The sequence below is a fragment of the Acartia tonsa genome, chromosome 6, assembly GCF_053477335.1.
Source record: "Acartia tonsa isolate MP-2025a chromosome 6, ASM5347733v1, whole genome shotgun sequence".
NCBI lineage: Eukaryota > Metazoa > Arthropoda > Copepoda > Calanoida > Acartiidae > Acartia > Acartia tonsa.
In genome coordinates, this window is record NC_137265.1 from 178,232 (window position 1) to 206,211 (window position 27,980).

The 27,980-nt window shown below is 33.2% G+C and overlaps 1 protein-coding gene across 1 annotated transcript in view; it reads right to left on the bottom strand.

The window, feature by feature from the left end:
• Positions 1–6,189: 6,189 nt before the first annotated feature.
• Positions 6,190–27,980, bottom strand: part of LOC145323474 (uncharacterized) — a 50,004-nt gene continuing 28,213 nt past the window's right edge. The window contains exons 19-34 of the mRNA XM_080165876.1: positions 27,404–27,494; positions 26,715–26,788; positions 26,157–26,250; positions 25,471–25,546; positions 24,300–24,362; positions 20,785–20,880; positions 19,431–19,563; positions 18,411–18,482; positions 16,250–16,369; positions 15,707–15,773; positions 15,133–15,359; positions 14,144–14,212; positions 10,257–10,343; positions 9,315–9,425; positions 7,892–7,987; positions 6,190–6,279 (exon numbers count right to left, since the gene is read on the bottom strand). Coding sequence (XP_080022002.1) covers positions 6,238–6,279; positions 7,892–7,987; positions 9,315–9,425; positions 10,257–10,343; positions 14,144–14,212; positions 15,133–15,359; positions 15,707–15,773; positions 16,250–16,369; positions 18,411–18,482; positions 19,431–19,563; positions 20,785–20,880; positions 24,300–24,362; positions 25,471–25,546; positions 26,157–26,250; positions 26,715–26,788; positions 27,404–27,494 — 1,518 coding nt within the window. The 3' untranslated portion in view covers positions 6,190–6,237. The remainder of the gene's footprint in view (positions 6,280–7,891; positions 7,988–9,314; positions 9,426–10,256; positions 10,344–14,143; positions 14,213–15,132; positions 15,360–15,706; positions 15,774–16,249; positions 16,370–18,410; positions 18,483–19,430; positions 19,564–20,784; positions 20,881–24,299; positions 24,363–25,470; positions 25,547–26,156; positions 26,251–26,714; positions 26,789–27,403; positions 27,495–27,980) is intronic.

Below are 27,980 nucleotides of genomic sequence, written 5' to 3' on the forward strand. Positions count from 1 at the left end.
TGAATACATTACAGATACATTACACACTGTTGTACAGCAAAATAAAAATCATAAAATTAAATATTTTCAATTTATTTTCCTCGGAAAGTTGCCAATAATAATACGGTGCACTTCTCCTTTTATTTATGTTTTCATCCTTGTTGATGTTTTATGAATACATTACAGATACATTACATGCTATATAGCAAAATATTTTCTATAAAACTTAGATTTCTTCTCTGATAAAAAAAGTGGATATACTTTATGGATTTATGATAAAAATAGCGGCCACGCCTCTAGAGGCCTATAGTTGAAGTGATGGTGGGAAGGGGAAATCAACCCTCACTTTTCAATGTTGAGGGGGGGGGGGCGGTTGGATATTTGTTTACTAGGATACTTCTTCTTGGGAGGGTGGAGGAACCTTCCCAAAACTTGGCTGTAGACTTTTCTTTGCCTGTAAAAAGCTTCACTTTAAAGGAGAAAGATATCGGTTCAGCGGTTAGTGAGATCTTTGGGTATATACAGATAGACATCTTGTTATTTTTGACAAAGATAACAACACCTCCTAGTAAGTGTTATGATTGAATATGTAACAAGTATCAATGTTAATACTTGATATTATGTCAACACAATATCTCCAGGTTTAACAAGGATAACAACACCTCCTAGTAAATATTATGATTGAATATGTAACAAGTATCAATAATATTAATACTTGATATTATGTCAACACAATATCTTTAGGTTTAACAAGGATAACAACATCGCATAGTAAGTGTTATGATTGAATATGTAACAAGTATCAATATTAATACTTGATATTATGTCAACACAATATCTCCAGGTTTAACAAGGATCACAACATATCATAGTAAGTATGATGATTGATTATGTAACAAGTATCAATATTAATACTTGATATTATGTCAACACAATATATCCAGGTTTAACAAGGATAACAACACCTCCTAGTAAGTGTTATGATTGAATATGTAACAAGTATCAATATTAATACTTAGGATGTTAGGATAAATGGATATACTTCTTATGAAAGCAACTTTCTAAAAAAAACTTCTAATTGATAAAGTCTATTTGATTCCAAGAAGGGAGGGGACATTTGGCTTTTTAGGACACTAGTCCCCAAAGTTTTATAATGACGTTTTCTTATTCGTACATTAGACTAACGGTCACTGTCTTATCCCTTTAGATCCCTGATTTGATTTACTATTTTTCAGCTTTTTGATGTTTTTATTCATAAATTCATATGCTTTGCTTCTTTCAAGAGGCTTTAGTGTTAATAATACCAATCAGACAACCAGCAGTAAAGGTATGTATTTTTTAAGTCTCTAGTATGATGCACTCCAAGCAGACCTTTATAGTACAAGGCACTTACACCCCAACTATTGCATACAATCAACCCTTTGATTGCACGACCTTTGCCTGATTGTATAAGAACTAACTAAGCATGGTAATGAGTTGTGCTTGTTTAGGGCCAAGGTATTCCACCTTCTCTTACAAATAAATGTCGTGCATCTGATAAAGCTTTGAAGACTTTGAATGGTTGCAATTTATTAAGTTAATTTATTCAAACGTTTCAACCACTAATTTTAATCTACATAAAGGGCAATTTTGAGTATAATCATTGGGGATGTAAATCAATTTATCGGCCATTGTCTTATCCCTTTAGATCTCTGACTTGTTGCATTATATCTCTTTAATTATCTGTTATCCCTGAGAAATGTCTAGACACTCTCAATTTACCTTTAGTCAGACACAATACAATCTGTCCCGATTTTGTATAGGGAAGAGGGAAAGAAAAAAAGGGAAGGGGGGAAGAAAAAAGAGAGGGAAGAAAAGGGGGTTTTCCCCATCTCTTTTGAAGAGATTTTCTTTCCCCCTTTCCTTTTTCGGAAAAGGAAAAATATGACGTAACTGGAAAAATGTTCCGCAAAAGTAATACAAAATCGGGACAGATTGTATTGTGTCCTTTAGTCACAATAGATATCCACACATAGAATACCAGGATCACATACAGTTTATGGGCCAAGGCATTCCCCGCAACTACAATAATCACCAATCTGACAGTAAAATTAGGTTTAATGTTGGACATAATTACGACGTAAATATCAGACAAACGTAGGGGAGAAAGTCACTCAAAATCAGGCATAAAAAAGAGAAAGGTGAGAGAAGAAGTGGGAAAGTAAACCCATAAAAAAGAGATGGATAATTCCGAACCCGGTATTAGTGTCGGACTGATTATGACGTAACAAAAAAAAATTAGCCAATGAGAGGCTACTATGAATTTTACCATTGGTCAATAATGTCCTCTCATTGGCTAATTTTTTTTGTTACGTCATAATCAGTCCGACACTAATACCGGGTTCGATAATTCCTCATTTTTATGACGTCAAGTGGCTGATTTTTGAGTAACTTTCTCCCCCCTACAGACAAACTACGGTTTGCAATTTAGTATGTGATAATGTAGTTATAATTAATAACTTATTTTATAAAATTATACAAATTTTTCATTAAAATTAAGGACGTCAATGGAGGGGGACTAATGCCCCCCTAAAAATGTGCTCTGGACAGGATCTAAAATCCTTGGAGGGAAGCAAAAAATTCTAGGCATTTTATCACCTACCCCCTTCCCCTTCCAAACTTGAATTACGTCACGAATGGGACTGTACCCCAATATTTTAACAAAAAAACTTTTATAGTTTCTCTTAATGCTATTTCTAATAGGCATACTGAATATCTATAAAGCAATTTTATCCTGTGTATACAATATAATACATGCTTTTTGTCCATACTTATCTTATTGATAACAGGAAAAGAAAAAAAACAATAAAACACTTGACGCGTAATACATACAAGTAATAGGATTTGGATAATAAGGATCCAAAAAGAAGCTAGTAAAAGTAGCGGCACAGATTATGTCGTCAAAAAAATTAACCAATGAGAGGCCAATATAAATTTTACCATTGGTCAATTACAGTATATACTGCCCTCTTATTAGTTATTTTTTTGACGTCATAATCTGTACCGCCACTTTTACTAGCTTCTCCAAAAGTGAACAAACTTTTTGGGTCAGTCCGTCCTACGTGAGTCCGTCTGGGACAATTAGCTCTTTTAGTTAATCTAGACATGTTAGAATTGTCCTATCCAATTCAAATTTTGTATATTGATTCCTATAACAATAAGGTACGATATAGAAAGCGTAGGAACTATATAATCATTATCAAAAGTCTGTACGTCTATTCAAAACATGCTGATTTTTTACTTCTTTGGCAACAAATTTTTGTATATTATAATTATCCTATTTATCTTTTGGAATACTGCTTTCTATTATTAAGTAATAAAAATGAATGTATGTCCTTAAAAAGTTTTGCAACAAATTTACTTATAAGCATATACTTATTCCTATTATTAAGTCCTAAAAATGTATGTATGTCCTTAAAAAGTTTTGTAACAAATTTACTTATAATTTTGTTCAGACTTATGCATTAATATTCTGCTTTTCCAGTTCTGACACTCTCTAAGTGTCAATAATCTTTTGTCTTGTCCTACCGTTTTAGAGCTATAACTTTATAAATAGACTAGTTGCTTTGCCTCTAGCCTCTGGGGAAAGGCGAATGAGATCAGAAGATCAGCCCAAAACCATCACAAGTTAATTATAAAGGTTCCCTGAAAAGAACAATAAGTTCGAATCTGCAGTTTCCGAGATCTTTTGCTTTAAATATAAAACTCTACTACATCCTTTATACCCTTTTTCGATTAGTCCTTCCAATCTAGGATATCTAGGTGATTGGTACAAAAATGGAAGACAAGCCTTCCCATTACTGATTTTAAAGGAGGGTGTGCATCCCCCCCCCCCTCCCCCTTTGTACGCATATAATTGAGAACAAAAATAAATTGAAAATACATTTATTCAAAAATAAAAATGAAAGCACAGTTAAAACATAATGATTAGAGAACATAAGTTTTAAGAACACATAATGTATGACATTTTTGCAATAATAGTTTCAATATAATCTTATTTTTATATTAAGTTTTAATAAATCAGTGGATATTTTGGGTAAAATTTCACGGTAAAATATTCCTGGCAACGAATGTCTCTAAAAATCTATGAACTTTAAAGGCTGCTAACGGCCAAACGGTGGAACGTATAGATTTAGCTCGCACAGAATTTTATTTTTAACCTACATATAATCCAGAATAGTCATTAATCAAAAATCTGTGCATCTTTGGATCTTGGCTATTCCAGATTAGTTTTAGGCCTTCTTAAGCCGCTTAACACGGTGTGTGGGCATGACATGTACATTCAGCCCTTTGGCATCTAGCGGCCTTTAAAATTCATAGCTTTTTTGGGGGAAATAATCGTTACCTGGAACATTTTACCGTGAACTGCAGAAGATCCAATATTTAAAGCTAAGGAAATTTATTTTACATTTTTTTCGTCTATCTAAAATAATGAAAATTAATTATTTGTTACAAATTACATCAAACTAAAGAAAAAAAATCTACTTCAGAAATTCTAAATATGAAATTTTTAGTTCTAATTTAAAAATGTAAATTTGTTTGTAAATTTAAATTATAAAATTAACAGAAGCATTAAGATAATTAAAAATATGTAAATTCATTAAAGAAATTTTAATTTGCAAATTTATTAGCTGCTAAACAATTCTTTTAATTTTTTTCCCCGTATGAGATAAATAAAAATTTATATATCGTCTTTTGGACCAACCTTAACTTTAGAAAATCTTCGCCCTTAAAAAGTATATAAAGTAAAGTGGTGTTAAAGTGGTTGTGCAATGAAAGCCTATTTTTTTTACTGAGTGTATGTATAAAGCAATTAGTTTCAACACTAAAAAAGTTTGGAGTTTTCTTTTCACATGTATAATATTAATGTAAAGAAGGTGTATCAACTTTTTTGCTTTTTATTTAAGATAGCTAGCCGGTTCTTTTAGTAAGTAGTAGATGTAAAATTTTTCATAGAATTCAGATATGCAATCGGTTTTTTTGTAGACCTCTTATTTTTTAAGTAATTTAAGTTTTTTAAAAAAAATAATTAAGTCGGTTTTAAGGTACTAAAATGCAACAAAATAAAAGAAGAAAATGGCCAGTATGAACAAAAATAGTAAGATCTTTAATTTGACACCTTACTTTTAAAATTCTGTTGAGTAATTATTGAAAAAATCTATTTTTTAACCTCGGTTTTTTAAAAAAAAAACGTGCATATCTGAATTCTATGAAAAATTTTACATCTACTACTTACTGAAAGAACCGGCTAGCTATCTTAAATAAAAAGCAAAAAAGTTGATACGCCTTCTTTTGAAAATATACTTAAGTTATAATTTTCGCTTTACATATAAGGGTTGAAGTCATATAAAAGTTACATATAACTATAAATACACTTTGATAAAGATAGGTTTACCTACAATGTTTTTCTTTTTTTCTTTTTCTTACTATTATCTTACTATTTGTATTACATAAGTAACTACACATAGACGTCCAAGGGGGGGGGGGTAATGGGGCGATTACCCCCCCCCCCATTTAAAATTTACCCCTACCCTGGTGGTGCCGTAGGCACCCCAACCATTTAGGAGGGGATATTTACCCCCCCCCCAAACAATTTTGGGGGGGTAAATACCCCCCAAAAATAAAAAATCTCTAATAAAAAAAAATTTGCGCGCTTCGCGCGCATTTTTAATACTATATATTTATTAAAATTTAAATTACCCCCCCAAAAATTTTACCCCGGGGGTAAATTTTGGGGGGGTAAACTAAATTTACCCCTGCCAACAGATTTCAGAGGGGGTAATTACCCCCCCCCCCCCCCCCAAGCAAATTTTACCCCCAGGGTAAAAATTTTGGGGGGAGTAAAAAAAATTTGCGGCGCGCAAAGTGCGTCATTTTACCCCCCTCCCAAAAACGAATTACCCCCCCCTTCAAAAAATTTTACCCCCCCCCAAAATAAAAAGCTTGGACGCCCCTGTAACTACATATAGCAATTAGATATAATTTTAATACTGAAAAAGTTTTTGGAGATTTCTTTTTACATATGTATATAATATTAAAGTAAATTTAAAAATTTTGACTTAAGATATAAATTTTTTGCTTTATATATTAAGGTTCACATAAAAGTTACATATACATATCTAAGTTAGTGTTTAGGCACTCCTTAAACAAGATAGGTTTACCCATAATGTTTAATTCTAGACTATGTTTTGATTTTAAAAATTATAAAAATTAATAATATCAACTAAATTTATCTTGTTCTTCATCTTGGTCTCGCAAGAACTAAAAATAAATAATTTTTATTTTTTTTTAACAGTGATTGACCTTTGGACTTTATTATCTTTGTTAAAATTCCAGCGTCATAGTAAACTGTAATCCACTGTAAAACCTTACTATGAGAGGTACATTATATATTTTCAATGAAGAATATTATAACAAATGAAAGTGGATTAATTATTCATTATGCTAAAAAATGACTAATATAATAGAATTTAGACAAGCCAAGTCACTTTAGAAATTTCATTTAAAACCCTTATTATAAAAGGTATATTAAATATTTGTACTAGCGGTTACGCACTAGAGGCCTCTAGGGGCACTTGTAAAGGGGAGAGTTGAATTTGATAACCCAATTTTTTATTTAGATTTTTTTTTGGGGGGGGGATTTTCTCTAGGGGCGATTCTTTTGGTAGGATGGAAGTACTCTGTATAGTTATAATTATAAACCTTCCCATGACCTGAAAGGAGAAGTTACTCTGAAAAGGAAAACCATATCGGTACAAACAGACAGAAAAACATATATGATAGTAGTCATCAATATCAACTCTAGTAAACAGTAATTGATTTAAAACCCTTACTATAAAGGTGTATTATATATTTGTATTGCAGAATGTTTTAACAAACAAAAGAGGAGTAATAGACAAGCATTACCTAGCAAAGTGGGTAATTTCCTTTTCAAACTAACACACACTAGATTATTTACTTGTGATACAACAGATATTCACTCGTTTCATAATAATTTTCCAGATAGATAGGGGACTATGGACTGTTTATTACACTGGTTCCCAAAGTTTTAATAGCGTTTTCTTATTCTTTGGAGTAACAACTTTGGGGCTTTAGTAAATTTTGATTGGTTGGCTCATTTAGTTGAGTTTTCAAGCATTTAATTTGAATCTGTAATTTTGTGTATCATCATTAGGAATGTACATAAATTCATCGGTCATTGTCTTATCCCTTTAGATTCCTGAATTTGCCTCTTAAACCAACACAATGACTTTTTGCTTTCTCGTTTTTAAGGATGATATACAAGCATTTCTTTAAAATATAGTTCTCGTGTATTAGGTAGGACAGGATACAACTAAAGAAAATCTTTTAGAAAGAAGCAGCTTATTATAGTGCCTGATAAAAAAAGTTGTCATACAATACAAATAAATAATAATAGGCCAGTAGTATATATGGTAATTGACCAAAGGTAAAATGTATGTATTCTGTCCAATCATTAAACATTTGTATTGTATGACGTCATTTTTTATTAGGCACTATAAGCTGCTTCTTTTAGAAAGTTTAATGTCATTACTTTCCTTTTGAAAACAGAGATTTATAGAGAATAGATGTTGAGAAAAAAAGAAGCTAAGCCTTATAGAACACTTTTTGTGCTAATTATGTACATAGGTTTACTAAATGAGCAGTTGCTTATAGTGCCTAATAAAAAATGACTTAATACAACATAAATGACCAATGAAAGGCCACTAAAAACATTTTACCATTGGTCAATATAATTGTATACTGGTCTATCATAGGTCATATGTATTATATAACGTCATTTAGTAATAGCACAATAATCTGCTTCTTAAAATGACCGCACCAACCCTAATTTTCCAAATAAATATATTTTTACCGCCAGAGATTGATTTTCCATTTGTGTGAGATTGTTCAAGGATAAGCTCAGAGCTTTCACGTCTTTATTCCCACCAGAAACTTTGCAATCTAAACCCTGAAAATAAATAGGTTGCGTGATTTTCTAAAAATATATAAATGCAAATATTCCTTACGTTAAGCACGTGGATATTTTTCGTCAATTTAGCTTGTTAATATGGACCTCAATTCTTGGTCAGTTCGTTTATCCAGTAGGAGGGGAGGAAATGTACATAAAGAAAGGGTTGGTAAGTATCCTTAATTTAGCCAGCTGCAAGTATTACTACAGCAGATTACATGAAAATCTGGTGCAACATCCAAGTAATGGTATTAAATGATTTATTAAAATTAAACAATGAAAAACCGTGTATTTGATAATCATAAACATGTTTAAACAAACTGTGCTGATCACTCTATGGTTTGCAATAAAATGCCAAGTATCTGTGCATAGGAATAATTTCTAGGGTAGCTTTGTACTGGTTCTATTCTAAATGGGACCGTGTTGCTTACATGGGACAATAAAAAAAATAAAAAAAGCTGGTTTTAGAATATCGAGAGTTGGGTCGAGTGGTAAATGTCGGAAAGGAAGGGAAAAATGGGTTGTTTATTACACATGTCCCCAAAGTTTATAAAAACATTTTCTAATTTGTTGGCTTATACACTTTGGGGACTTTTAATGGATTTTAGTTGGTGGATTCATTGAGTTGAGTGTCAAAACGTTTTAACCAATAAGTGTAATATAAAGAAGAGTGAATTGTGTATAATTATTGTTAATCTACTAATCGGCCTGCCATTGTCTTATCCCTAGGTACATGTGATTAATATAAAATTTTTATTTAATAGGTTTGGCCGTTTAAAAAAAATCGGGGGGGGGGGAATTTTTTTTTTTTTGGGGGGGGGGGGTAATCAACCCCACTTTTTTAATTTTAGTTTTTTTTGTGGGGGGGTATTTTTCATTTTTTGGAGGGGTTGGGGGTGTCCCAACCCACAAGAAAATAGTTATAAACCTTTCCGGGACCTATGAGAAGCTACCCTGTAAAGGAGAACCCAATCGATTCAGCGGTTAGCGAGATCCTTCGCTACAAACAGACAAACAGACAGACAGACATTGTTCTACTTTGTATTATAGATAAAAATATAAAAATTTTGTTGATTTTTGTAGTGCAATTAAACAGTAACCTTGAAAAGTAGCAAGTTGTTGTTTCAACTTTTATCAGAGATTAGGAATTATTGACAGAAAAAAAATTTGGACACTCATCTTAATAGACCAACTAATCAAAATAAAAAAATCCCCAAAGTTGTTAAGCCGACGAGTAAGAAAACATTATTATTAAACTTTGGGGACTAGTATAATAAACAGCCCAATGTCCCTTCCCTCCCTGATTATGATTTTAAAAATTCCCTACCTCTACATTTTCCATGATACAATTAAACTGTTTCAATTTGTGCTCAAGTGTGCGCAATTTTTGTTTGACTTTGTCATGCTCCTCTGGGCTTATAAAATTCGCTACCTTCTTCTGAAATAAAGGGTAACAAGAATGACAACATCCATAAAAGCGAAGCGCAGAAACGATAGGACAAACGGACATTAACACTTGTCTAATGTCTGAACTGAATAATCAGAATATAAAAGTATCGAAAGAGTCGGATCAAAATTGTAAGTAAATTTGTTGAAAAACTGCTTGATACAGAATAATGTTCATGGACATACTTACATTTTTAAGACTTAATTATAGAGTTGCTTCGCTTCTAATATTGATAGTATTGAACTTTGTTGTCCCAGGAATCAGCATACAAAAAAATCAGATCAATCAAATAATTAGATCACATAAAAATTTGTTGTTAAAAAAGTAAAAAAATCAACATGTTTAAAATGGACGTACGGACATTTTGGTAATGATTATAGAGTTGCTACGCTTTCTAAATCGTACCTAACTACTACAGGAATCACTATGCAAAGTTTGAAATCGATAGGACAATTCTAACATGCCTAAATTAACGAAAAAAGCTATCCGTTACGGACGTGCGGACGGACGGACCGACCCTAATTATAGAAAAGCTTTGCTTTTAAAAATAAAAAAATCAATTCGCACACAATTTTAACCGTCTTAAGTACTTAAAATCTTGGAGATAGACCCCATAATGTTTAGGGTTTTTTTTATGGGGCATGTAGATATCTTATTATAGACAACTTAACCAGGTTTCTAAATCAATCCTAGACGATATGGCACAAAAAAGCGGACTTGACAAAAATCGGGACAAAACAGCTCTGTCGGATCTTAATTTTTATGCTAAATTGGCTAGGATTTAGAATATATTTAGAATAGGTGTATTACAATTTATAATACCTGTTTTAATTTAGCTTCCTCTGCTTCTGCAATGGATAGTTTTAATCTTGTTCGCAGCTTATGTATTAATTTACTGTATTTATGCATCTAAAACATTAATCCTATTATATGAAGTTTAACTAACCAATCAAATACAGAGCCTCTAAATACTTGGAGCGAAGCCGCTAGTATTAATATAAATGTATGATTGGTATTTTCCGCTTTTGCAACGGCCAATCCAGGTTATTAAAATACCAAACCATGCATAAAATTAGAAGAATGTATGTAATGATATTATTTTTGTTGCTTATGTTGATATGCATATCTATCTAATTATCTAATTCGTGTATATTTGACCATAACAAAGCGTTTGGCATTTTAAAAAATATATAATATTTTTGTTGGACATTACATGAAATCAGAGAAAGAGGGGACAACTGTTCATTAAACTAGACCTCAAAGCTTTATAATTTAGTCTACCTATTCGTTTCTTTTATAACTTTGAGGACTTTAGTGAATTTTAATTAATTGGTTCATTAAGTAGAGTGTTTATCGTTACAACCCCTAGTTTTATTCTACAGAAGAGGTTATTTTGTGTTTCATCTTTAGGGATTTACAACAATTTATCAGCTATTGTCTTATCCCTTTAGATCCCTGATATTAAATAGCACAGCTACCTAATAATTTTCAAGACACCCACAATATCTAAACCTAAACATCCCAGCACTTTATGGTTAGAACAAATATAAATTTGTAAGAGAATTGTAAATAACACAGGATAAAAGACAGACCTATTTTGAATACTAACTAGTTAAGATAAATACTTTTATTAGAATTACACCCAATAACAGCATTTAACCCGCGACCGTGGCTCAAAACGTAGCGCATCCGCTCGTCGTCGGGAAGGTGATAGGTTCGAATCTCGGTCCAACACCACGTTACAACTAAAGACGTTAAAAATGGTTCCCACTGCTACTATGTCAGATGCGCGACGTAAATAGAAAGAGTGGGGGGAATGCCTTGGCCCAAAACAGGCGCAACTCGCTACCATGCACAGTTGGGACTTCTCAGACAAAGGTCGTGCATCTCAGAGAGTTGGTTGTCTGATGGGTGAATGGACGCTTTACAACGCAATCATAAGTAATGTATGTATGTTTCAAGGTGCGTGGATAAAGGTCTAGTACCCGAAGCGACACCTAGCCCCCTAGAGTCTTAACTCTTTAATAACAGCATTTAAGCTACAAGCCCCTGCGGAAAGGACGACCAAGCTTTTTTTATGGGGGAAGGGGGTTATAAAGGAGAGTTTTCAAAGATTTTTTCAATCAGGTAATATAATTAATGTCATACTTAATTTTTTTTAGGAGGGGTACCTACGGATGCTAGTAATTGCGAGATCATTGCCATTACATGTGGCTATCCGAACCTAAATTAGCATGAGCTTGATACAACAAACCCTTTGATTGTAAGACCTTTGGTCGAAAGTCCTATTACTTCAAGGAGATGTGTTGCACCTGTTTTAGTCCAAGGCATTTCCCCAACTCAAACTATATATGTCATGGCAAAAGGCATTTTTTATTGTATTTAGTTACAACGCAGTGTAGGGCTGAGATTCGAACTTATTGAAGTAACTTAATATTTTGATAACATGGAGCAATTTTTTGTAGGAGGATTTCTATGTTGGCTAATACAAATATAACATCAAAAGACATTAGATAAAGTATTCTTAAAGCGAACCAGAAGCGAAGAACTATTTATAGTCAAAGTCATTGTTTATGTAACTTGTGGCTTTGCCCTTAGCCTCAATGAAATTTGATATATTTAAAACTAAAATTTGAAGCTTATTATAGTGCCTATAAAAATAACGTCATACTAGCCTACCATTGGTTAATTGAAATGTGTACTGGCCTGACATTGGTAATCTAGTCAGTGTATTAGCCTATCATTAGTCATTTATATTGTATGACATCATTTTTTGGTTTTTGGTTTCTTGAGGATGGTAAAATAATAATTGTTGTTATCTTGATATTTGTGGACATTTTAATATATTAACTAAATAAATTGAGTTGTCGAAATCCCACCTCAAGTGCTCCTAGAGCCTCTAATAATTTGGTTTTATATTAATATGTTCATTTTAATTTACTATAATTCCTCCTTTGTTAGCTAAATTCATCTGTGATCTCATAATGTAAGAAACCAGGTCTAATCAGAAGTAACGAGATTAGTAACTGACCAAAAAGGCAATGTTCTTTACCAACTAATAGAGAAATAAACAATTTTTCACAATGGCTGTGTAAATTCTTATATGTTGTTCATAAAGACAACAAAATCTGCCAAATTAAAAAAAAAAGGCCATTTTGCGAAGTTTCTTGTTCACATCCCCATTGAACATTTTTAAAAAAGACAACTCGAAATTTAAAAAACGGAAACATGTATCAGAAATATTGTATGAAATTTTGAACGTCTCTAGTACGACATGGGGTACGCCGACTAACGTACTAGGAGGACAAACGCAGAAAAAAAGGTATAGCCAACAAGCGAAATAAATCTAAAATAATATTTGTGGACAGATGGAAAGGTCATCAATTTTAATATGTGTTCCCCCCCCCCCCCTCCCAACGACAGCTGAAAATAACGTATAGATTTCGCGATTTTTTTAAAAATAATTTCCGTGTGGGTATAAGCAGGACAAACGTACGAGTGTGATAACTGACATAACCCCCCTTAAGAACGCCCTTGCTCTGGCTAAGTGTTATAATGAAGATAATGGTAAGAGAACTTTTATATTGGCCAACAAAGGTTATATTTATTAATAGATACAAATAACAAGAAGTGTTCTTTATATAAAGAAAAACATTTTTCATCTAACCTTTCTACTATAATCTTTATGCATAATATTTTTTCCATTATGGCTTCGCGAAACCGATTAATATCCTCTAGATATCCACGGAAAGCTGTCTATAATACGATGCGATAAATAGGTATTCTAAATTTGATGATAACTAAATGATGATAAATAACTAAACAAAATTATTTGAAAACTCATTTGAGCCCTAAAATAATTTTTAAAGTAAATAATATCTAATAATTACTCATTTTATTGCTCAATCTAATGATAAAAGTTAAAACTATGTGTATTGCCTTGTGGCATTTCTATTTAAGGAAAGGGAATTCAAGCTTTTTTTATCACGAGCCTAACATAACAGAATCGTGACTTTGTTTGGGGCAGAATAGAAACTTGTTTGGTACCTCTTTTACATAATTATTTTACGGTTTTCTAAAACATTTGAGCATTTTTCCTTAGACGAACAGATATAAGAAAATAATATATCAGATTGTTAAATCCCCTTTTCTCTAAGTGAAGAAAAAATAATACCACCTTCCAATATAACACAAATACATCATATAATCTAAATCTAATAGACCTTACAAAAATTGAGTAAAAATATTAAATAGTAATACTAGCGGCTACACGCCCCTGGAGGGACTCTTCAGGTGGTGGGAGGTGACACCCTCCTCGAAAATAGCTATAAACCTTCCCAGAACCTATGAGAAGTTACCAGAGAGAGAGAGGGGACAAAGGGCTGTTTATTACACAGGTCCCCAAAGTTTTAAGATAACTGTTTGTTATTCGTCGGCTTAACAATTTTTTGGACTCTAGTGAATTTTGATTGGTTGGATCATTTAGTTCAGTGTTCAAACGTTTTAACCACTAATTTTAATCTATTGATGTGGTAATTTTAAGTATCATCATTGGGGATGAACATCAATTTATCGGCTTTTGTTTTTTCACTTTAGATCCTTGATAAGTTAAACTGTAAAGGACTAGGCATCTGTTTTTCTAATCTATTTTCCTGAGTAAATATGAACTATAAAGAGTCAAAATAGAAGAAAGAGAAAAAAATATAAACCTTTGCTTTCAATTCCTTTTCATTTTTTGCACTTTCTACTGACAGGTCTCTGGCGGATTTCTCCAATTTCTACAGAAAAAGAAAATTTCAATTATACAATAAAGAAGGAACAGGTCCAGTTTTGTCGTGTAAAAAATAATAAGATTAATATTTTATATAAAGTCTTTCTTTGGAGGTTATTTTACTTTAGTTTAAATCAAAGCTAAAAAAAGTAATCTTGAAGAAAGTTTTTAATCGCAAAAATATGTGTTGTCATATAAGACACAATAAAAACTGTCCCGAATTTGTATTAATTTTGAGGAACACGACTCCGGTGACGTCATATTTTTCTTTCCCGAAAAAGGGAAGGGGGGAAGAAAATCTCTTCAAAAGAGATGGGGAAAACACCCTTTTCTCCCATCTCTTTTTTCTTCACCCCTTCCCTTTTTTTTCTTTCCCCCTTCCCTTTTTCGGGAAAGAAAAATATGACGTAACTGCAGTCGTGTTCCTCAAAATTAATACAAATTCGGGACAGTTTTTATTGTGTCTGTATAGACACAAAAAACCAAATTTTTGTATGTATGATATTAACAAAGCATTTGATCAAGTAAAAATTTATATTTTCAAATATTAAATGTACTAGTCTCTATAGGGAGTTGAGTTCGATAACTCAATTTTTTTAGTTTAGATTTAAAAAGATAATTATAAAAAATTTAAGGAGCGGGTTAACCACAACCCCCCCCCCCCCCCCCACCTTTTTAATTTTAGTTTTTAACAAATTTCTCTTGGGAGGGTGGAGGTACTCTTAAGAAAGTATTTATAAACCTTCCCTGGACTGAAAAGGAACCCTATAAAGAAGAACCATACTGGTTCAGCTGTTAGCGAGATCCTCTGGTACATACAGACAACATCATGTTACTTTTATATAAGGATGGATATTAGAGAGGTTTGCAAATGAATAAGACTTTGATGACTTACTAATCGCTTCTTTTTCTCAAAAACTAATTTACCTGACATATTTCATGAAAGTCGTCTTCCTTTGCTCTGCTCATGGCAAGAATGTCATCTCTTTCCGCCAATATATTTCTAATATCACGTGTAACTATCACATTTTCTTCCTTCAATGCCGCGTTTTCGCGCGCTAATTTACGGATGTCGTCCTCCATGGCTTGCAGAACTTGGTCTCTGTTTGTTTTCATGTGGTGGATTTCTGTTTCTAGCTTTTGCATTTTGTACTCTATATATTTGTAAATACATCATAAAGTTGATTAATCTAATCATAAATAGATTAGAAATAAGGTCTTTTGTTCCATTAGGTCTTTTATCCCTTTATGTTTTTTTTGTGTTTTTAAGTATTTTTTTAGGACTTTTGTCTTTTTTATTAGGATTTTTAGGTTATTTGTGTTTTAGTTTTTAGTCTTTACGTCTTTTGCTTTGGGTCTATCTGCATAAAAACCTCAATAAAACTGAAAGATCTTTAAAGGGACTTGATTTTAACTTGTAAATATAGAATGTTTTAAGATTTAACTGTTTAGGTATTATTGCTAAATTAAAAAGAAATATGTTTGTTTTTAAGATTATTACCTGAGGTTTTTAATTTTGTACTAAGCTCTCCTATCTTAGTCTCATAATCTACAATCCTGTTTTCATCCTATGTAAAAAATCAAAGTGTTATTTTAAATTTATTTTATTAATTCTCAAAAAAAATTCACAATAATTGCAATATTATTAGATTTGAAATTAAAGCAGACATTTTCAATAACTTACTCAAAAAGAAACATTTTACTGAAATTAATTTTTCAAATCTAATGATTGTAAATATACAGTCAATTGTCGCATTAGACTATAAAAGAGTTAAGGATGAATGGACTGATCATTAAAAAGTTAAAAAATAGAGATGGTACGAGCTATATGTAACACTACCCACAGGGTGGGGGCCGCACTGTGCCGGCTTTCAATTGCGTCTTTGAATATCGTCGGAAATATTACTGCTAAGTCGCAAAAAATAACAGAAACCAATTACTAGCAGACAAAAAAGGTCCCCACCACTGAGGCCAGATAGTTGTCTGGGTTTATACATCTATACTTTTACATTTATTGATTTCTGAGTTTCCAAGATAATTTTACCTCTTCTCTTTCTTTATTTGAAGCTTCTCTAAGGCCATCCTTCTCTTTCTTATAGTTGATATGAATTGAATCAAATCTTTCTTTTAAATTACAATATCTTTCTCTCATGTCTTGTAATTCCTAAAAAATAAAAACAATTTTTAAATAAACAAGGATGACAACATCCATAAAAGCGAAGCCATAGAATTGTAGGACAAACGAACATTAACACTTGTAGAGTGTCAGAACTAAATAAGCGGAATACAAATCCGAAAACTGTAAAAAAAATTAAGTAAAAATGTTGCAAAACTTCTCAAATAAGAAATACTGTTTAAGGACATACTTACATTTATAGAAAAACTTCGTTTATGAAAAGACAATTATATCCACAATTTGCTAAACAAAGCAGACCAACAATGTTTTTTTTTGTCAAAAGAATACTTATTTAAATCTTTAAAATGATTACAGCATAAATTTTTTTAGACAGACTCTTTAATAAAATTCAATTCTATAAGTAAAATACTTGTCTTGTGTTTCCTTTTTATAATCTTACTAACGGGTTCGCCATTAGATGCCATCAGATGCTCTTAAGGGGGGGGGGGGCGGCAATTTTTATTTCGGTGTGGAGATACCCTCCCCTAAAATAGATAAAAGCCTCCCTGGACCTATAAGAAGAACTGTAAAGGAAAACCCTAATGGTTGAGTGGTTACCGAGATAAAAATAATGCTTACTGCTTTATATGATACTAGCGGCTACGCCCCTAGAGGCCTCTAGTGACATTTAAATGTTTTTAATTTAAATATCTAATTTGAGAAATAATTTGTCTATGTTATCAGCTCTTAAATTCATGCTTCTACGCAGCGCGACTAAGCTAGCGAGACTACGCTAGCGACACTATACGGCGAAAATATTTTTAAAAAATTTCGATTTTATTGTGATTTCTCTTGGGAGGGTGGTGGTACCCTCCCCCAAAATAGTTAAAAACCTTCCCGGGACATATGAGAATCTACCCTGTTAAGGAGAACCCAATCGGTTCAGCGGTTAGCGAGATCCTTCGGTAAGGACACACAGATACACACACAGATACACGGACAAACAAACATCCTGTTACTTTAGTATAAGGACTAGCGGCTACGCCCCTAGAGGCCTCTAGGGGGACTTGAGGAGAGAGTCGAATTTAATAATTAAATTTCTTATTTTAGATTTTAAAAGAAAAAGTAAAAAAAAGTTTGTTCAAAAATTTTTTGGGGTGGGGGGGTGCCCCTCCCCCTCATTTTTAATTTTAGTTAAAAAAATTCAAAAAACTATTTTTTTTTGGGGGGGGGGGGGATTTTTCATTTTTGGGGGGTTGGGGGTGTCCCACCCCCCAAGAAAATAGTTATAAACCCTCCCGAGACCTATGTGAAGCTACCCTGTTAAGGAGAACCCGATCGGTTCAGCGGTTATCGAAATCCTTCGGTACAAACATACAAACACACACACAAACTCACTGACAAACACACAAACATCCTGTTACTTTATTATAAGGACTAGCGGCTACGCCCCTAGAGGCCTCTAGTGGCACTTTAAATGTTTTTGTTTGTTAAAGTTAATTTTTTATGTACGATACCACCTTATTTGACGCTGAAGTCTCCCAGATTTTAAGAAAATTTTCTATTTTTTTGTCATTTCTTTTCCCTACCCCAAAATAGTTAAAAACCTTCCCAGGACATATGAGAATCTACCCTGTTAAGGAGAACCCGATCGGTTTAGCGGTTAGCGAGATCCTTCGGTACACACAGACAGACAGACACACAGACAGACAGACAAACATCCTGTTACTTTAGTATAAGGATGATTGCAGATGTTTCAGTGCAGCCATTTAAGAGATTTTAATGAACAGAGTGCTAACAAACAACATACATCCAGCTACTTGTAAGCATGGACGGAGGGGACATTGGGCTGTTGTTTATTACACTAGTCCCAAATTTTTTATAATAAGGTAATCTCATTCGCTGGCTAAACAACTTTGGGGACTTTTATTGAATTTTGATTGGGTGATTCATTAAGTTAAGTATCCAAATGTTTCAACCTCTAAGTGTAATCTACAGATGGGGTAATTATGTATATCATTATAAGGGGATGTACATCGATTCATTGGCCATTGTCTTATCCCTTTAGATCCCAGACTTGTAAGTCTACCTTATGTATATTGTCCCTTTCTCTTCTAATTGCTGAAATTTGTTTTGCATTATCTATCTCCATTTCTGAAACCTACAAAAATATAAATTTAATTTGACAGGCATCGACCATATTTTTTCTAATCATAAGGGTATTAAACATTTCAGAATTTAACCAACACCAAAGTTGAATTAAATTCGAAAGAAATTGGAACCTTATGCGTTTTTACAACTGAATCTCGTAGGCCTCTTATAGATTTCAATTTACAAACTAAAGCAAAGCATTGATCAAATGCTTTTCTTTAGTCAAAAGAACACAACCTAAACTTTAAATGTTTTTTTTTTCATTTATTTGTAGAGGCAAAGTAGTTGTGAAGCGCAGCTATTCTATAATTAGTAGGGTTGGGCCGGATATCCGGTCTGGCCGGTTATCCGGCCGGATATCCGGCTGGATACCGGATATATAAACTATCCGGTTACATGATATCCGGCTGATTTTTTACGCTGGATATCCGGTTATCCGGCCGGATATCCGGTAAATTGCCGGATATCGAACGTTGGCCAGATATCCGGCCGGAACCGGATATCCGGAATTAGAAATCGGCCGGATATCCGGTATCCGGCCAAAAAAGTATCCGGCCCAACCCTAATAATTAGTCTATGTCCTTGTGAACGTCTGTATAGATGTCAATTAAAGTAATTTACAGTGTAACTCTTCGCAGCAAGATGGTAGATTTCTTATGCTGCGCTACTTATGGACATAATTAACTATGTTATCTAATATATATAGAGAGAGAGGACAATGGGCTGTTTATTTTACTAGTCCCCAAAGTTTTATAATAATGATTTTTAAACGTTGGTTTGGCAACTTTGGAGACTTTAGAGAATTTTGATTGGTTGGCTAATTAAGTTGATTGTTCAATACATTTCAACCAGGAATTTTAATCTACAGAAGGGGTAATTTTGTGTATTATCATTGGGAATGTACATCAATTTATCAGCCATTGTCTTATCCCTTTAGATCCCTGTATCTAATATATACCTTGATTTTGGCTAATCTATCAGATTCTTCAACATTCTTGTTAGCCTGGGCAATCTCTTTTGTGAACTTCTTTACTTCAATCTGCAAATTTTGAACTTTTTCTTCATATTTCTCCAATTCTTTCTGTAAATTTCTAAACATGAATACATATCTATTAGTATATAGTCCACAGTACATAGAATGAATAACAAATCATGTTTCATGCATTGAAGCAATCTTCAGTATAGTTTTGAGATTTGACAGTTTTCAATCCATTATTCTAATATATGTACACTAGCGGCTTCGCCCCTAGCCTCTAGGGCTTTATTTTTGGAGGGTTGGGGGTGTCCCACCCCCCAAGAAAATAGCCTAAAACCACCGTAGGACCAGTAGGTATATTCCCTGAAGAGTAGAATCCAATCGGTTCAGTGGGTACCGAGATCTTAAGGGACGGACAGACAGAAGGACAGACAGACGGACAGACAGAAGGACAGACAGACGGACAGACAGACAGACAGACGGACGGACAAACATCATTCTACTTTGTATTATAGATTGTAAATAATGGAGGATGGGTTGGTTTTTCTGTATTATTTGTTAGGTTAGGTTAGGTTATACTAGGTACAGGGTAGCCTCCTTATTTTCAATATATTTCAAAATATGAGTGAAAGCTCATAGAAATTCTTAAAGCTTGGTTTTAGCTTATTTAAAAACAAGGATGACAACATCCATAAAAGCGAAGCACTGAAACGGTAGGACAAACGGACATTAACACTTGTATAGTATCTGAACTGAAAAATCGGAACATAAATGTATAAATGTCGAATCAAAATTGTAGGTAAATTTGTTGAAAAACTGCTTAAAAACAGGATAATGTTTATGGACATACTTACATTTTTGGACTTGATTATAGAGTTGCTTCGCTTATAATATTGTTCTTTGTTGTCCCAAGAATCAATATACCAAAAATCAGATCAAACGGATAATTAAAACACTTGAAAATTTGTTGTTAAAAAAGTAGAAAAATCAACATGTTTAAAATGGACGTACGGACATTCTGGTAATGATTATAGAGTTGCTACGCTTTCTAAATCGTACCCAACTACTACAGGAATCATCATGCAAAGTTTGAAATCGATAGGACAATTCTAACATGCCTAAATTAACGAATAAAAGCTATCTATCTCGGACGGACGGACGGACGTACGGACGGACGGACGGACGGACGGACGGACCGACCCTAATTATAGAAAAGCTTCGCTTTTAATAATTTTCTAAGACTTAATTGGTAAATACAAATTTTTTTAATTCTGGCAAATGTCAAATTGTCTATAGATACAAAATCCCTCCCCGAAGAATAAGAATATTTGTATACCTAATTTGAACGTTGCCAGCATCCCTTTCCGCCTGGAGTTGAACTATCCGAGTTTTTAATCTTCCCTCCTCCATGCTAAATGTCGACTCCGTATAGCTGAAATTATTATACAATATTTTAGTGGATTTACAGAAAGATAAACAATTTAGCGGTCAGTTGAATTTGAGTTGCTGATTGTGTACACAGTTTCCTCGGTGTTTCCTCATTCTATCTAAATATTTACTACTAGCTTAAAAAGCTTCAAACTTCAAAAAAAAATCAAAATTTGAAAAATTTAAATTTTAAATGTATAATGTATAAATCGTTTATAAATTTGAATTTTGATTTTTTTTTAAGTTTGAAGTTTTTTAGCTAGTACCTAGTAAATATTGAGATAGAATGAGGAAACACTGAGGTATACAATCGGCAACTCAAATTCAACTGACCAATTTAGCATAATAGAAAAGGTTTGTAGGTAATTTCTATCGGTTCAAAAAATGTGAAAAAAAACAAATAGATCAAAAAAGTGAATAAATAAAAGTAATAAACAATGTTTTAATCTTAAATTAACGACTGTGGCAATAGCATAAAGAAGCAATCTTGAGAAAGATACGGAAAGCATAAAAATAGCATTGAACCATCTAAAAACCTAAATTTAACAAGGATGACAACATCCATAAAAGCGAAGCACTGAAACGTTAGGACTAACGGACATTAACACTTGTATAGTGTCTAAACTGAATTATCAGAATATAAAAGTATAAGAGTCGAATCAAAATTGTTAGTAAATGTGTTGAAAAACTTCTTGATACAGGATAATGTTTATTGAGTTTATGGACATACTTACATTTTTAGGATTTGATTATAGAGTTGCTTCGCTTAAAATATTGTTCTTTGTTGTCCCAGGAATCAATATACCAAAAATCAGATCAAACGGATAATTAGATCACATAAAAATTTGCTGTTAAAAAATTAGAAAAATCAACATGTTTAAAATGGACGTACGGACATTCTGGTAATGATTATAGAGTTGCTACGCTTTCCAAATCGTACCTAACTACTACAGGAATCATCATGCAAAGTTTGAAATCGATAGGTTAATTCTAACATGCCTAAATTAACGAATAAAAGCTATCTATCTCGGACGGACGGACGGACGTACGGACGGACGGACGGACGGACGGACCGACCCTAATTATAGAAAAGCTTCGCTTTTAAAAATACAAGAGCCTATAATTCTTCCAAAGACCTATGTAAAGCTTTCTAAAATGTAGAACTCAAATAGTTCTGTACAACAGGGGGGGGGTTAGATGTGTCCCACCGCCCAGGAAAATAGCTTAAAACCATCACAGGACCAGTAGGTATAATCCCTAAAAAGTAGAGCCCAATCGGTTCATCGGTTACTAAGATCTTAAGCTTCAGACGGACAGACAGACGGAAAGACAGACAGACAGACATCGTTCTACTTTGTATTATAGATTAATGTTATTTTGTCAGTAGCTTACGTTTTCAGTAACTATGGAAGTTGAAACAGATTGAGTTCTCCATTTTAGTGATCTTAACAAAAGTCCTGGGTTGGTATCAAGCTAAACAATTTTAGACTTAAGATTTGGGATAGTTTTATGCCATTTTCTACCTCCTTTGAATGTAGAGCCCCTAGATATTAGAGGCGCAGCAACTACTAATTTATATCATAATGTGACTACCTCCCCTATCGAAATTAAATCCCCTAGAGGCTTGGGGCAAAGTAGAAGATAATAAAAAAGTGGAAATAAGAGAATGCGTGTTGATGGCAAAGTTTTAACCAAATTCTCCCCCATTTTCCTATCTTACAATGGTTAAAGTTTTGTTTTTAAAAAGTTTATCTAGAGTATCTTCATATCCATGTACTAGATTTCTAGTAGGAAGGGGCAATCATTTATTCTTTAGAAATTTTTTTAAAAGCGAAGCTTTTCTATAATTAGGGTCGGTCCGTCCGTCCGTACGTCCGTCCGTACGTCCGTCCGTCCGTCCGTCCGAGATAGTTAGCTTTTATTCGTTAATTTAAGCATGTTAGAATTGTCCTATCGATTTCAAACTTTGCATGGTGATTTCTGTAGTAGTTAGGTACGATTTAGAAAGCGTAGCAACTCTATAATCATTACCCAAATGTCCGTACGTCCATTTTAAACATGTTGATTTTTTTACTTTTTTAAATAGCTTTTATTCGTTAATCTAAGCATGTTAGAATTGTCCTATCGATTTCAAATTTTGCATGGTAATTCCTGTAATAGTTAGGTACGATTTAGAAAGCGTAGCAACTCTATAATCATTACCAGAATGTCCGTACGTCCATTTTAAACATGTTGATTTTTCTACTTTTTTAACAACGAATTTTTATATGATCTAATTATCCGTTTGATCTGATATTTGGTATATTGATTCCTGGGACGACAAAGAACAATATTTTAAGCGAAGCAACTCTATAATCAAGCCCTAAAGATGTAAGTATGTCCATAAACGTTATACTGTATCAAGCAGTTTTTCAACAAATTTACTTGCAATTTTGCTTCGAATCTTATACTTTTATATTCTGATTATTCAGTTCAGACACTATTTAAGTATTAATGTCCGTTTGTCCTACCGTTTCAGTGCTTCGCTTTTATGGATGTTGTCATCCTTGTTAATAAAGGATCCTTTACTTTGTAAAATATATACTATATTTCTATTAGGATTGGACATCTTAAATTGAGGTAAGTAAAGTAAAGAAGTTCTGGGTTCATGTGTTATTATGAGAGGATCGAAGTCGCCCCTCTAAAACTAATATAGAATAATCACAAAACCTATCTTATGCTTTTAAAGTTATGATAAAAAGATGTTTTTCTATTACTTGATTATCTAAAATGCTCGTGTTTCTTCACTGTTCCAATTTGTCTTATACAATATTAATCCAGTAATATACAATAAAATATCTATAAAACAAAGTCCTATCTATGATACAAAGTAGCTTGATGTCTGTCCGTCTGAAGCTTAAGATCTCAGTAACCACTGAACCGATCGGATTATACTCTAAAATGTTTATACCTATTGGTCCTGTGGTGGTTTTAAGCTATTTTCTTGGAGGGTAGGACACACCCAAACCCCCCAAAAAATGAAAATCCCCCCCCCCCAAAAAAAAAAATTTTCTGGGGAAACTACTTTACATAAAATTAGCAGCACCAGAAAAAACATTAAAATTTTTTAAAAATTACCTCTTAGGGCATAGCCCCTAGAGGCTAAGGGCGAAGCCGCTAGTTACATTATGTAGTAAGTTTTTTGTCTGTAGCTTAAGATTTCTATAACTACTGAACTGATTGAGTTATTCATTCTATGGAAGCTTCTTATAGGCCCCTGGATAGTTATAGGCTATTTAACTTTTATATCAAATTATGGTTTTAGTCTATACCTAATTTCATTACTCCTTCGAATACAGAGCTCCTTGGTGCTAGAAACGCAGCCGATTGTTTTACTATACAGGATAAAACATACTCTATGTTATGTTATTATATTCCCCCTACCTAAGTTTTGAAGTAAGTTGGTTCATCTTTGTTAAATTTTCCTCTTGGTTTTCTGTTAAACTTCTATAAATAAAAAAAGTATTAGATTTTTTACAAGTAAAGTATTTTTAATATTAGCTACGTTCTAAAAATAATTTGGAACATGGAAAGAAAACGAAGCAGTGGGTTTTGTCGTATTTTCACAATAACAACAAAAAACAGTAACAAACCCTTTTCACTCCACAGGGGGAGCATAGGCCGCTGACAATTTTTCAGTGTTTCTGTAACAATGAGGCTTTTTTTATGGATATGGGATAAGTCCTAACTGTGCATGGTAGTGAGTTGCGCCTGTTTTAGACCAAGGCATTCCCCCTACTCTAACTATTTATGTTGCGCACCTGACATAGCAGCAGTAGGAACCATTTTGAACGTCTTTAGTTATGACGCGGTGTCGGACCGAGATTCGAACCTATCACCTTCCCGACGACGAGCGGATGCGCTGCGTGTGGAGCCACAGTCGCGCAGTAGCTTTTGATTATTTTAGGTTAGGTAAATGTTAATGAATGCCCTACAGGGTTAGTAAAGTGGTCCCGCAGGGTTAGAGCCCTCCGTAGGGGCTATGAATAAAAGAAAAGCTTCTGTGCTAATACGACGAAACCCGCTACTTTGTTTCATTACCATGATCCAATGAAGTGAAACTTTTAAGCAATTAAAATTGGGATTATCAAGCGACTAAAATACTCAAAATGCACAGTTAAATTATTTACTTTACTTGACATTTAAAAAAGATAATTTATCAGAGGGGAGTTCTTAAAAAAACAACGTTTGCCCCACTAAAATCAGTTTGCCCCACTAAAATTTTAGTGAGGCAAAAATATCCCCTCTAAATTTTTAGTTTGCCTCACTGATTTTAGTGGGACAAAAGTTTTTTTTTAGGAATTCACCTCAGTTTAAAAACTGGTTTCAGACTAATCAAAAGTAAAAAAAGTGCATTTTGAATCTTAGTCGCTTCATAATCAAACTTCCCTTTTTGATCTTTAAATGCTTGAAAGTTTCATTTTATTCAAAATCATTTTAATGTTATTCTATGACTAATGTATTACTGTATTACAATTCACTTTTCTTTTTTTAAACAATTAAAACATATGGAATTATACTTATTGGTTTTTTTTAGAATATTGGTTTATTTTACCTGTTTGTTTCTTTAAGTTTATCAATCTTTTTATTAAGGTTTTCAATCTCTTTCTGAAGTGGTAATGGCTCTTTTCCTGAGATAGTAAAATAAATTATTTTTTTTATAGCAAAGCCGTTTGTATTTTTTCCATTTTCTCATTTTAAACCTTATCTTTTGACTAGCAATTAAAACCTAGATGCCTCCAGGTGTATATGAGGTAAAAGTTGTAGGGCTGTTAGTCGACCTTCTACTTTGCATTTTAGTTTTAAAAGGAAAAGGAAAACACACATATGAACATCCTGTTGCTTTTATATAGGGATTTTTGTTGTTTGAATATACTTTTTGTAGAACATGAATGTATGACCATGTCTTAATGTTATGAAAGATCTTTAATGATACGGTCTAATTCTAAAGGCAGTTTTGTGCTATTTCTAAGTGCCTAGCGAGCTCGAAACTCCCAACCCCCTTATATTTTAAGATTAATTTCAAAATGAGGGAGGTAGTTTTTCTTTCAACCTGTCTGTGATTGGTTGCCTATACCTGCATGGCTACCCTGTATCCAATAAAACCTAATTTAACCTAGATTACAGAAAAAAAATCCAACATACAAAAAACTAACCCCCTCCCTTGTTTTAAAATAAAAAAGAGGGGGGTGTACAGGCAGACATCATATAACTTTTATTGAAAATGATTAGACAACTTACTTAAATTTAAATTTTCTTTGTTAAGAGCTTCAATTTTAGATTCTAACTGGAAGACGACTTCTTTCATAGTGTTATCCACCTCAGACATCCCAACCTAAAATAGTCATTTATTGCATGGTATCATAGACAGCTTTCCACGGAAAAATAATGAAAAAAAAATAAGATTAAAACAGTTTTGTTAGTCCCGAGGGGCTAAAGGTCCTGGCTAACAAAACTAGTTTTATTTGTATGATATTTATTTTGATAATCTTGAAAATTTTTAAGTATGACTGAGAACCGGTTCTAATTCAACGGATATTAATCGGTTTTAAAGCCATACAGGAATAGTTATTTCTCGCATCGTATTATAAACGGCTTTCCGCGGATATAGAATGTACAACTGGTTTAAATCTTATGATTGTACATTTTTATATTCGTAGAAAGCTGGATATAATACGGTTATAGACATAGTTTTTTCGTATGGATGAGAACCGGTTCCTATCCACCGGATTCGAATGAATACGAGAAAAAATATTATAATTCATAAATAGTTTATTTTTTATCTATCTATCTATCTACCTGAAATTTATGTCTGAGTTGATTATTTTCTTGCCTAACATTTTGTAATTCCAATTGACAGGTCTCTAGTTCCTCTTAATATATAATTATATTGGGTTAAGTCAATTTAAAACATTTATTGCTGGCAAAATTACTCTACAAGTAGCCCGTGTCAGCTTGTAGGTAAGGAAGGAGGAGACATTTAGTTATTTACTACACTAGTCCTCAAAGTTGTATAATAACGTTTTCTTATTCATTGGCTTAACAACTTTGGGGACTTTTATTGAATTTTCGTTGGTTAGTTCATTAAGTTGAGTGTCTATACGTTTCAACTACTGATTCTAATCTACAGAAGGGGTAATTTTGTGTATCACCAATGGGGATGTTCATCAATTTATAGGACTTTGTCTTGTCCCTTATGATCCCTGGTTTGTAGACCAATAGGAAACTCAAATTGCTTAAATCAATAAATTACTACTTAGATGTTATTTGCATGTATTAGGATAAAAACAAATACTTGCAGATGGGTAAAATAAAGATTCAACCCCCTTTGTCCCCTCCCCTACCATCATACTGGATGAACTAACTGACCAATAAATGAGGTCCATATTAAAAAGCTAAATTGACAACAAATTTTCCACGTATATCTAATTTTCATTATTGCTTATTATGTTTATTTTGTATATAAATAATGATAAGGCATGATTTACCTATGGAAGCTGTATATTTTTGTTTCCAAGTGTCCTCCACTTGAGTTTGGATTCTTTCCACCCATTCCACTCGTGTCTTCCCATAAGGACCCTAAATAATTGGTTATGATTAATTGACAAGCTGAGCTGGATCTTTAAATGTGTAGCCGTGGCCGTAGTCGTGGACGTAATCGTGGCCGTAGTCGTAGCCGTAAGCGTAGCCGACACCACTGCCAGTGCTGCCAATAAAACATGGATTTTTAAATGTTTGAAGTGTTCAAAAAGTGGTTGTGATTTAAAGATCGCATATAGCCGTGGCCATGGCCACGCGTAGCAAATTGGATTTAAAGGTCGATATTAGGTTCGTGGCTGTACCTCTGGCAGCGGCAACGGCTACACATTTAAAAATCCAGCTCTGGTGTCAACTCACTACGGCCCTCGATACACCCGTCTCAATTTTGGTTTAAGATATGTATTAATATTTTTGTGAGTGTTTTGCACAACCCCCCTTGGTAAAACCCTTTGCACGCCACTGCTGACAAGCTTTGCCTTAATTACAAAAGAGAATATGTCAACCTTTTTCAATGATTCTTTTAGA